General features: G+C 41.4%; 1 protein-coding gene across 2 annotated transcripts; it reads right to left on the reverse strand.

The window, feature by feature from the left end:
- Positions 1-9,332: 9,332 nt before the first annotated feature.
- Positions 9,333-11,701, reverse strand: LOC116258327 (cyclin-dependent kinase inhibitor 5-like). 2 transcript variants are annotated; one of them, XM_031635419.2, is made up of 5 exons: positions 11,320-11,701; positions 10,292-10,756; positions 10,146-10,195; positions 9,856-10,047; positions 9,333-9,705 (listed from the first exon to the last, which is right to left on the reverse strand). In XM_031635419.2, exons 2-5 carry the CDS (start codon positions 10,658-10,660, stop codon positions 9,636-9,638), a joined length of 681 nt encoding a protein of 226 aa, XP_031491279.1. In that variant the 5' UTR covers positions 10,661-10,756; positions 11,320-11,701; the 3' UTR covers positions 9,333-9,635. The 2 variants fall into 2 exon arrangements, with proteins under 2 accessions (XP_031491279.1, XP_031491278.1); XM_031635418.2 differs by having other exon boundaries at positions 10,292-10,733; positions 11,320-11,700.
- Positions 11,702-12,531: the final 830 nt, after the last annotated feature.

Genomic DNA, 12,531 nt, shown 5'->3' on the forward strand with positions numbered 1-12,531 from the left:
TACAAGACACGAGCCCCCTACCCTTGAAACCGGGGAGACCTCTGCCATCATCAGCAGATTCAGCAGCACCTCAGCAGCAGCATCTTTGTGGGGTTAACCAAATCTCAGTTGTCTGCTGCTCTCTAATGTGCATGGTTCTTACAGTCTCTTTCTCGCTCTCTCTCTATGTGCTTTTCTTTGTTCTTTCTTCTAACGTTCTTTCCCTTTCTAGCTGTAGTTCTGCTCCTCCGTTCAGTTTTTTACGAGGCCCATCACAGTTAGAGAAGAAAAAATTTATATTGGAAGTGTAGCCGGTGAAGCTCGATCATGTTATATCTAATATCAAAAAGCAACCATAGGATTTATAAGACGCTACTAATATGACCTTATATCCTATTTTCCATTTAAAAAGTCAGCAAAATTAATTTAAAACAAAGAATTTTTCATATTCGCATGCGAAATTCGAATGGAAGTTCCAGAACACGCTCTGTAGTTTACTGTTCAGTAGAGGGAGAAGTGGGCAGATCCTGAAGTTAGAAAAACGGGAACCTTTTAAATGGACGGAGCCCCCACATCCCTGGTCCCTAACGTAGTGGGGCCCAGCGAGTTCGGGTATCCGATGCGCAGCCACGTCAGCAAGGGGAGGGGAAAGGAAGCAGAGGCGCTGGGTCCCGCCACTCGGTAGGGTCGGCCAAATGGAGGAGGGTGGGCCCCGCCGTCGCCCTCCTTTGCGTTTGGTGGTTTCTTCCAATTTATCGCTCTTGGGTTAAAAAGGATCGTCCACATCCGACGAATCATAAATTTGATTTTATAGTTTTAAAATGTAACAGTTTTAACTTTTCTGGCTCATGAAATGTAATTCGGAAGTCGAATTTTGAAGAACTTTTTACATTGCTATAACTCGATGGATTTTTACATTTGTGCGTGTAGTCAGATTTATGAAAATGTGGCTGCGCATACGATACGAGACATATTTGGAGAGCCCATTTTCACATTTCTTGATAGAAATATTCGTCATATCTATATTTTACATTCTTACTCGTTTTTTGTAAATTCATTAATAATAAAAATGTGATCTAAGGCATTATGAGTCTATAAGAACTAAAAATATTTTTCCTCAAGTGTGTAACCAACATACATTTTAAAAAATTAATAATTAATTATTAGAATTTCTTAGCTTACAAGGCCATCTTCTATGTTCAAAAGAGATATAATTTTTATATTAATTTTCATAATTTTATATATGAAAAACACATCTACATAATTTGTTTTAAAAGAAATGTAAAAATATGTAGTTAGACAAAACCTATTAGCTGGTCTATTCACACCTTTGCATGTGATATATATATATATATATATATATATATATATATATATATATATATATATATATATATATATATATATATATCGACATTCTTTTATAGTAGGCAAATGGTGGGTACTTTATTGGGCGTAGGCGAGAACCTAGTCCGGAACAAACATAGCCCACATGCAATGGGTTCGGACCCACCCTAAAGTAGAATGAGATCTGATCCTGTCAGACTCAGTTTCTTAAGACAAAAGCAGCTAAGTGTGTACTTGAACAGATTTATGTTTCGCCTTAGCCCTTCAAGCAAGGTACTGTGTTCTCTCTTGTATTTCTTGAGATAGGCACATCTTCATGGGAACTTAAGATTGTGGAATAACTGTACTCATATGTAATTGACATTAGATATTAACTTTTTGATATTTAAATCCAACAAGGACATTAGATGTTGAAATTCAAATCCAATTTCTAAGTGAATTCAGATTCAATGTGCAATTTTCATAACTAAGTTTGGATTATTTGCGTCTGATAATCGATTACTGGTATCCAACAAAGATTTGATTGGACCTAAAATGTGAGACACATTATGCTAGTTGGGTTCAGTTTTGATTTTTCAAAAGAGGGCTTGAATCCAATCCCATAAAATTCTATTAAATCAAATTCTGACAGAAGCTGGATGAAGCATGACCTTTTTTTACATTCCCAAGGAAGATAACATTATTTTCTTATAAAATTGTTATCAAAATTCATGTTCTAAAGACATTATTAAGTTTTTTTCTACCGGAATTGAATGCACGATGTGATCAGCGATACATGTTTCTAAATAAACCTGAACATAATTTCATGATGTATTATATTATAAAAATGTGGTCCAAGAACGCGATCGATGTCTTTCTTAGCAAAAGATGAAGAATTCATGAAGAATCTAATCCACTTGAGCACATTTTGGGCCACATATGGGCCTTGGTCTTCACTGATATGATTCTTTCTATGTTCCTTTGGTGCATTAGTGCTTGGCCATGGTTGTTCGTACGCTGACGAGCACAAGAGACGCATAAAGTTTTTACAATATTCCAGAGGCGAAAATGGCGCAGCTTCCACTAGCTAGTTGAAAGCAACAGTCCTGGGAAGACGACAGTGGAAGAGTTAGATCTGGCTTTTGGAAGCTACGGGCATCCAACGGAAGCACCATGTGGCCAAAGGACAGCCGATAAAGCAGCTGAGGTGACCCCTCAGAAAAACAAAGGACTACTGCAACATTTTTACTGTAGCTGTACGAGCAGAACAAACTGCATAACATTCTCCGCCATCAAAGTTTTTTACATGGTTTGTATTATCTGCACATAGTGACATGTTGCAGACAGCAACTTTTGCTTGAAGTTCTTTTAAATTTCTTCTAGTTGGTGTTCTGAAAATTAAGCAAGTTGCTGTAGACTCCACTTTGGGCTTTCCCAGCAGCTACGGTAAGACTGAATTTGTGAAACTTTCTGCACCAAGATTCTTAGAATGGTTGCTTTTTTTTCATCCATGGCAAAAAAGAGATCGTTCCATTTGTCTGTATTCAATCGAGATATATTCCAAAAGAAGGTGGGTCACACTTGCTCACTGGTGGTACATTCATCCTCCTTAAGTTTTGTGCGATGGGGAAAGGGACCTTTTAGAGAACGCAGTAAACAGTAAAGCGACTTTGCTGCCATTGCTGCGGTGAGGTGATGCAGAACAAACATGGAAGCTCGCCTACCTGTACTGTGGAAATCATGAACTCACGAACTCCTGCGAAAGTTCATTTCAATTTGGAACAGATATGAACACTTCGGAAAGATCGCTCGCATGTCGATCGATGCTTTCCTGTACTTAGAATTTTTTGTCATTAAGGAAACAGAAGTCGCGAATATGAGAACCAGAAACCTTGAAACTTCTCTTCTTCAATGACGAATCTGAGCTTGGGAGGACGTCCCCTATAGCTTTCTCCTTTTTGAATCGCACTTGTTTTGGTTCTTTTCTGGTTCTTTTCTGCTGCAACTTCTTACTGTTTGAGTAAGAAGCAGGAGGCTCTGTCCTTCAACAGGGTGGTTTTCGAATATCACACAAATAGTTTGTCTACCAATTACATAAAAAATATAGTTAAACAAAGTAGAGTCCAAAATAGGCTTTATAAAATATTACTATATGATTGACTCCTTGATTTTATATACAAGTACATATAGTTACATAGATTTACATATTAGTACTCCTCCCCACTTGAGTTTATGTCTCAGCCACCGGATTGACCTAAAACAACAGCAAAGGTTAAAGCGAATCCTACTTTTCATTAAAGTTGTAGAGCCATGTTTTCTTAAATAAATAAATGAATATTGGTGGCTTGTTGGGTGGGTGGAGTTTGTCGCTAAGGAACTCTAATTTTTTCTTTTTGGGTCTACAACTAGACGTAGAGGCACTAAAATGATCCGCATTCCTAAGCAACTTTTCTTTTCTGCAAGTGAAAATTTTAATATAACATTTCTATTCAACAAAGTCCATAGTGTCTTTCATTATGTAAACGGAAGACGCATTAAAAAAAGTATCTCATGTACCGAGACGTTCGAAATTGACTTGATACTCATCCATTCTTGGAGTCACTTTGAAGCTTTTTGGATTTGGAGTTCCAGACAAATGCTTAATCCAATGAAGTGCAGATAGATTAGTTGATGCGTACTGAACGAAGAACGAGGAAATATATAATTTCATATTCGCGTAGACAAGATGCAGGCCACTTGGGATATCCACTTCCAATACGTAAATTATTAACATGTTTGTGGTTTTGAGCATAAATCCATTCGTTGACGTAACATGTTTGGCATCTTCAAGAAACCTCCAATTATATTCGGGACATGTGGAGGCACAAACTCTTAGCTAGAACCACTTTAATGGTAAATACAAAAGTTTTTTGTTTGAACACAGCCAAAGGTATACATCGCTTTACTTTCTTCTTCTGCTTGCAGCTTGCAGGTAAATTGAATGTGACCCATATTGGTTTACATGTATGTAAAAAATATTACCAAGAAATTCATTGTTGTCTTAGCATATGATATTTTGTATGTATGTAAAAACTACTACCAAGAAATTCATTGTTGTCTAAGCATATGATATTTTGTATGTATGTAAAAACTACTACCAAGAAATTCATTTTTGTCTTAGCATATGATATTTTGTATGTATGTAAAAACTACTACCAAGAAATTCATTGTTGTCTTAGCATATGATATTTTATGTGTATGTAAAAACTACTACCAAGAAATTCATTGTTGTCTAAGCATATGATATTTTGTATGTATGTCAAAACTACTACCAAGAAATTCATTGTTGTCTAAGCATATGATATTTTGTATGTATGTCAAAACTACTACCAAGAAATTCATTTTTGTCTTAGCATATGATATTTTGCAACTAGTTTTATGTTATTCAGCTTGAATTTCGTGTAACTTTTCTATACTCGAATAATTGAATACCGCTGTGCGTTGCGATTGTCTGAAGGGATCATGATCAAGTTTATTTGGATTAGCTTTTCGTACGTAAGAAGGGAAAAGGAAAAAGATGGATCCACCGATGCCCTTGATTGACGCAAACAGAACGATGGCATTGTTGTTTTCGTCCTTATTTTAGACAGATGCTTCGATCTTCAATCAGCACATGGCTTTTATCAATGCATGTGTCCTCGAGTCCATCACACTCCTTAATTGAAGCTCATGTTTTGTGTATTTTACATGTATTAAGTTAAAGTGGTGTAGTTATTAATGCACATATCTGAAACCTTTTCTGCATATGACCTGAATTTAACAAACCTAAAGTAGGAGCAGGCTATTTATTAAGCTTCATTTTGAGGTGGAGCTCACATTTTACATGAGAAGAGGGGACAGACTTGAGAATAGAACTGTATACCAATTTCAAATATAGAGGTGAAATTTTTATACATCCATGAAATGTATAAAGATTTTTAAGTTAAAATCTCCATAAATGTTTTAGTGTTACGGATTCGGAAGAACTCAATGATTTCCCTTATCATCAAGTAAAAGTACAGATCCTGTGGCCTACTTGTGGGAACTTTGCAAGGAAGTCAAAAAGGTCATCAAGTGAGCGGTCCGGTGTGCTCCAGTTTCAGCTTTCCCAAATTTCTAAAGCTCGAACTATGCATCACTATTTTCTCTTTGAAAGACAAATATGCATCAGTGCTTCCTGTGGAGAAAAGAAGGAAGGAATTTATTTCAAATTTCTAGCTTTTTGACTGCTGGTGCTTCTGGCAGAATTTTTCCGTAGAAAGTTAATGATGAAAATGAAATGTCATGAGCTTTCTGCTCTGACCATCATATGTTTGGTTTCTTCTATGTTAGCATTTTCTGAAAAGATTGATACATACATACATACATATATATAAGATAGTCGCTAGGATTGTAAATGGGTCAGATCTGCCACGAAGGTTTTTTGCAGGTTCATCTTGTTCTATCCTCATGATCTCTAATATACTTCTCTGATCTGCTCCATCTGCATCACCTACGTAACTTGTTCACTAGAGAAGAAAGATAAAACAATCAACTGGATCGACCATCTACTCAAATATACAAATTTTTTGTTTCCTTTAAACTTTTCCAAAGATCCTGCAATGCCAAACAAATTAAAAAGCAAATTTCAACACAGCCAAAAGCCTTATGCTTTATGAAGAACCGTGTATGCATAAACTGTGCACAAACGCACACACAGACATTTTCATGTAAGAACATTAAAAGCCAATTTATATTAATGAAGGCAAACAAATAAATAACCCACTCTTTTGGAGACGGTGCAGGCCTGTGCCGAAGAAACACCGGCATGGAGGCCCGTTCGAATTTCAAATTCAATTATTCGACTGCACATCGAGGTTGAGCCTACGATGAAGAAGTAAGCAAAGAAGGGTAATCGTCTATCTATTAACGTCTGTCTCCTTCTCGACATTAATTTCTTATGTCATAAATGAGACCGATCATTTTTGGCAAATGCAGTTCCCTCCTGCTGCAGGTCCCTTTTGGTTTTAATGTTCATGTTCCTCCGGCTTCTTAGCTGCTGCAATAAGTAAAAGCACCGGCAATTTTTTCTCCCAATACAAGTAAACTCCCCTTCTGTAAATTTTTCCAACCTCTCTAGATTTGCCTGTGGACCTCATAATTTAGCGGGAGAGAGAGGGTTGAGTTCTGCTGCTTTTACTGCCCAAGTTTAACTGTTCCACTTTCTTGGAATTGTACAGACTCATGAAAGAGACACAAATTATGGATGGATTTTATTAGAACAGGAGCGGTGGTCCATGCATAGGCAAACAACAACACCCAAATTGAAAGGCCACACTTTCATTGGTTTGGCCTATTGTTGAACTCCACATGCAGCACCATACTAATGGCAGCACTCATCACCAGCTGTATGGAGCTCCGCTTGCTGCATCCAAAAGTTTTACATCACTATATATATATATAACGCACACACATTCTTGTTTTTCAACATTATATGTGTGTGTGTGTGTGCGTGCGTGCATGCTTCTAAAGCAATGAAGCTTCCAGTATTTAGGCAACAGTGAGTTGGTCCATTCTTTTTGCTACCCAAGAGGAAAAGCTTGGTAGCACCATCTTCCTTACCCATTATGTTATGTTGGTAGGACTCAAATTGGCAGAACTTTGCAACAGTCGCCATATATGTTGAAACAGGAAGAGCTGCATGTTCCACGCTAGCTTCCAAATGAACTACGTCTCATTACTTCGGTCTGGTCACTTTAATTTACATGAGCTAGCTAAAGTAAAAGTCGATACTTCCGTCGTGTCTCTATTAATGACTAGACCTTTTTTACACTTTTCTTTTCAAGTAAAATTATATTATCACAAGCAACATTCCACTATATTGGATAATAAAGTTACTGCGATGGACAAGTTTGAAAAGACATGGACAAATTTAAGAAGAGTGGGAATGCAAGTGGGTCTAGTTTTAATTGCAATAGAACACGTCCAAACTCTGCAGAATTTTGTCCACCAAGAGCCTTTTACACAAGAAAAGATCGAATGCTTGGGTCGAGTAGTTGAGTAGCCCCTTTCGCATGCCTTGAAAGGGTTCCATCTCGATCCCAAAGGCCAAATTGCTTTTAGTAATTTTTCTTCTTCTTCTTCTTTTTTGTTTTCCATGCGAAGAACCAGAGAGCTCCAACTGTTTATAGATGTAATTCTGAACAGTGGAAAGATAAAAACTGAGAGCAAATCCTCCGTCTCATGTGGATGGCGTGACATACTGAAGTGAAACGAGAGCACAAGAAGGAAGAACAATAAGAAATAAAAAAAGGGAATTGACAGAGGCAATCGTCACACGCAAGCAACGATCCCCTCTCTCTCTCTCTCTTTCTCTCCATATAAATATGTAGCTACTTTGAGGAGGACAGCACTTAGGCCTGACAGAGAGAGAATATATATGTGAGTACTAAAGCAAAGAAAAGAGTGGAGAGGAGGAAACGTTGGAGTAAGAAGGAAGAAATACAGTTAATGGGGGAGAGCTAGGGAGAGAGAATCTGGGGAGAGAAGAAGTTGGATGAGGCAACATTCTAACGGGAGGATGGGGCCAGGACGTGGGATTCAAGAAGCCATTGGGCACCAGATCCGACGAGTACCTGCCCCTATAGCACGTGCTCCCTCTCTGTGGAGAGCATGAGTTCGCTCGACTCGTGGAAGAGAGAGATTGGCGGAACTCTTTCTTGTCTTCTAAGGGAGGGAGGGAGGGAGTGGAGAAGACCAGAGGCCGTCTGCTCTGCACCAACTTGTGAGAACCCTTTACAAATGGTTGTGAACTTGGAGCTACTTCTGTTTTAAACATTACATGTTTCGAGCGAATCTCCAAGGAAAAATAATGATACAACACTAAAATTCAATAAAATGGTTGCTCTTCAAGTAATGTTTCCATTAAAAATTGATGATGAAGTTGAATAGCGGATGAAACTTGTGGCCATGGAACATTTACAGATTACAAGGCTAATTGCCGTGGATACTTCCGTTTTCTTGTTTTTCCTTTTTATGTTGTCTTAATTGTGAGGATGGAAGCATGAGTTGCTCTCAGACGCTGGTCACTTTCTTTAGAAGGCCTTTGATCGTCTCTGGTTGAGTTTGATATCAGTTCTTTATGATATTGTGATGAATAAGCTTAAAGATTAGATCTTCCCCTGATGTTAAATCATAGCAAGACAACCTTGACAAGATTAAAAGAATATTCCGTAATAAATAAATGAAAACTGCCTCACTGCGTACCGTACTAGACGTCGGCAGGTTAATTACCTCAGCTGTTTATGTTTTCTTTTTACTTTTACATGATCAGCTTTGCAAAGAAGAGGCAACAGGGCATGACAAACTAAAGATGAAATGCTTTTGTTGTGACTTCTTCTTTGGAAAATTGATAAGCCGATAATATGTATTGGATGCATGATCCTGCCACCGTTGGCCGGAGAGAATAAGATATGAACAGCTACCGGCCGGCCGCCCGGCAGGCCATATGAAGTCAGACAGTCTTTTTCTGTTGTTCAGGCGATTGGAAAAATAACACAGAGATGAGAGAATTTTGGATAAACCTCTTTCTAGCTCTAGGGGTCGTACAACCAACTCTCACGATGGTCCTCCCTCGCCGGCGCTCCTGAGATCACGAGTCACGACCGAAGCAACGGCGGCACACCAAAAATGCGTCCCCTCCTGTCACGTCCCCCTTTTCTTTTTTGTCTCACGCAGGCCACGGGGAAGGGGAGGAGGGCACGGACAAAGGAAGAATGGGCGTTGGGGAAAGGAGGGGGCGCTCTGTTCCTCCTCCCAAAATCCAACCCAGCACGTGCGAGGCAGGAGGGCCGTTCCGCATGAATCGCAGCCCCACCACGACTCCCACAGGTGGCCGATGGATGGAGGGTTGGCCTTGGCCCCCTCCTCACTCCACCACCCACACCTCTCTCTCTCTCTCTCGCTCTCTAAAGAAGACGATAACTAGCAGAATAACACAGATTTCACAGAGGAATTATTAAGCAAAGAGATGATTCGTTAAAGGTGAAATTTTATTCCGGCAATTGAACAAGGGGAACATGAACAAGAGGAAGGAGAATTGGGGGTTTGGGTTCCTGATTCTTAATCATCTACAGAGGAACTCAGTAGCTAGAAAAATAAAGACGGGGGGCGGGGGATTGAGATTTGAGGAGGAGGAGAAGTTCGGTGCCTTGTTTAACAAGAAGCCGGAGAAAGAGACAAAGGATGGAGGCGGAGGGGAGGACTGTAAGTGTTAAGTTTTCACACTGTGCAGCCTGCCCTCTCTCCATCTTTCTTCTGTCTTCGTCTTCACTTCACGGCGTCACTTTCACCCACTCGTATCTACCTGCCAAGGGTACATCCTTCACCGGGTCATAGTTATACCTGAGAAAACGAAAAGGGAAAACCGGGATTAAGGTCGATAATTAAGCCAATTTTCACTCACATGGAGTGACCTCTATCTTTCTCTCCCCGAAAAGGGAAAAAAATGAAAAAAGAAAAATTGCAAGGAAGAAGAAGTTCGGGAAATTGTACCTCTCGGTGAATCGCCGTTGCTCTTCCTTGTCGAATGCGGCGAAGAATTCTTCGATCTCCGACACTGAAGGCGCCGATCGTTTTGAGGTTTTCCGGCCGTGATCGCCGTAATTGTTGACGTCCGGACTCGTCGTTGACTCGAGAGCTTCGGATTCCTCTCCGAGATTGCTCGATGCGGCCGCTTCCCTGATGCTGCGGAAGAGGTGAAAGAATTAACTCAATTAAGCGAGCAATTTTGCAGAAAAGACGCAGAAAGGAGAAGGAGAGCAAGGAAGAAGAGAGTGGATTACCTCCCCGAGCATTCGTAGTCCACGGCAGTCTCCCCCAGCGAAACCTCCACCTGAGATCGAACGAACCCCGACACCGTTAATGAGCGGAACACTCCGGAAGGCCGAAACGGAAGCGAAGATCACCAAAAGATAACGAAAATTCTCACCTCCAGATCCGAGACGTCGCCGCACCTCCCCGCACCCGGCGCATCATCCTCCACGCTCGACCCGTTGCTGGAAGTCCTAACCTCCGCCTCACAGGCGGCGGCAGCGCCGGAATTCACCTCACGTTCCGCCGGGGCAGGCACCCGAGCCGGAAGCTCCGCATTTTTCCCCCTGGCGGGCGCGCTCTTGACGAGCCTCCGGCTCCTCAACTCGAGGTAAGAGACCTGCAGCTCCCCGACGACAGCGGCTGCACTGCTATTCCTCCTGAGGGCGGCCAAGGCTCGGGCGCGTGTCCGCACCCCAGCGACCTGAGACACCTCCATCACCGCTACCTCCCCTACTCCTTTGCACTTCCTCATGTACCTCCCCATGTTTCCCTAATCGGTACCCGTCTCCGATTCGGCAACTGCAGGCAGCCAAAGACGACGGCGACGGAAGCGGGTTCTAGAGAGAGAAAAGACGGAGAGCTAAAGATGAGGAAACAAAGAACGAAACTTGATTAACAAAATTACACATCAAACACAACATATTACCCAAAAAGAAAACAGAAGAGGACAGAGATTAGAGAAAAGAAAACAGAAGAAACAATTAAAACAAAAAGAAGAAGAAGAAGAAGAAGGCAACAGGGGAGGAAGAAAAGGCAGCACCATGACGACCACCGCTCTTGCCAAGAAGCCCCAAAGGACGGGTCGGAAAACCTGACCGACCCATCAAAGAGAAGGGATCAAGCCCAGGACAGGCGTCTGGGGTCAGTAGAGGAAGCGAAGAGAAGCTCGAGGGCAAGAGGGGGTGGAAGTCGCCATTAGACGGAGGGTTCCTTTCTCTCGGAGAAGGGACCGCGGTCGCCTTCTCTTCCGGAGGCTGATGACAAGCGAATGTCGCCGTTATCATCCCCTACTTCGGAGAACACTTCACTTCCAACCCCTCACGCTCCCTCCCCCTTCGACCCACCGAACTTGGGAGAAAGAGAGCCATAGATAAACAGAGCCAAAGCCATAGAAACAAGAGAGAAGGGAAAAAAGGAAATAACCAGAGGAAAGGAGGGAGATGGCCTTCGCGGTGCGCGCGTCAGTACCCCGGTGAAAGAGAGTCGTGTTCTGTTCTCGAAGCTTGTCGAGGAAGGAAGGGAGAGAGAGAGAGAGAGGCAGAGGCCGCTACTGCTACCGGTCAGTTCTTCCCGAATTCCGTTTCTTCGCTCCTCCGTTTGGCGATCGGAATCTTACCACCTTTTTTAAACTCCTTTTCCTTCGCCTCCCCCTCTTTTCCTCTTCGTCACTTTCACTCCTCCCCCATTTATTTTATCTTAACATTTGAGGCGTCAGGGCCAGAGGCAACCGGCCGTTGCACCACCCTTTTCTGTTGACTTTCAGTTTGCGGCGATCACCGATCGAGCGGAACCAATTCGGATCATTATTCTTCTGCTCCGCTCTTCATTTTTATTCGGTTCATATTCTATTTTTATTCGGATATTCTGCGTAGAGGAGCGTCCTGCTCGGCGATTAGCTGCTTGGGCCCACCCGGAAGCTGCTGCCGAGTTTCCGAGACTTTTAACTGCAAAATAACCGCATCTTGAAATTCATAACAAAAAGGAAGGGCTCCTCCGTTAAAAACGATATCATGGAGCATGCCGGCGTTAGATATTGCTTTTCTTTTGATAGTGATATATATAGGTTTTGTGAAATATGTAGATGAACTATATACAAACTGCATGTCTCAAAATAAGCACCCAATTTCTCCTCATCATCCTAAGAATCTGCAATTTTTTTTTTTACATTTTTTATCTTCTTTTTATGCGACGAGGAATCCGCTAAAAAGCCCTTAACCATTTCCTCGCAGCTCACCATAAGCGAACAAAGCGAGATGATGAAGAACTTGGCATATTCGGGCGCTAATATTTCCAAAAACCGCAGTTTTGTGCCTATCTATCATCTTATCCAGATGATGCCACGTACTTCTCCTCCCATAAATCAGTATATATATATATATATATACAACATAGAGCTATTATTTTCAATGTCTGCCTGCTTAACATCCCCTCCCACACACACACACACACATATATATATATATATATATATATTCTGCATATAAATTCGGGCGAGAGGGAGTCTTATGTGTGCAGTGGACCATCGGCTGCTTGTTGCGTTTCGTATAGGACAAAAGTGCAATTAAGAATAGAGCATGGAGGTGTCGTGGCATCTCTTGTGTATATATCTCGAGGATGTGCGGCTAGAAATCAAGC

Source organism: Nymphaea colorata, chromosome 8 (genome assembly GCF_008831285.2).
Source record: "Nymphaea colorata isolate Beijing-Zhang1983 chromosome 8, ASM883128v2, whole genome shotgun sequence".
In the NCBI taxonomy this organism is placed as follows: Eukaryota; Viridiplantae; Streptophyta; class Magnoliopsida; order Nymphaeales; family Nymphaeaceae; genus Nymphaea; species Nymphaea colorata.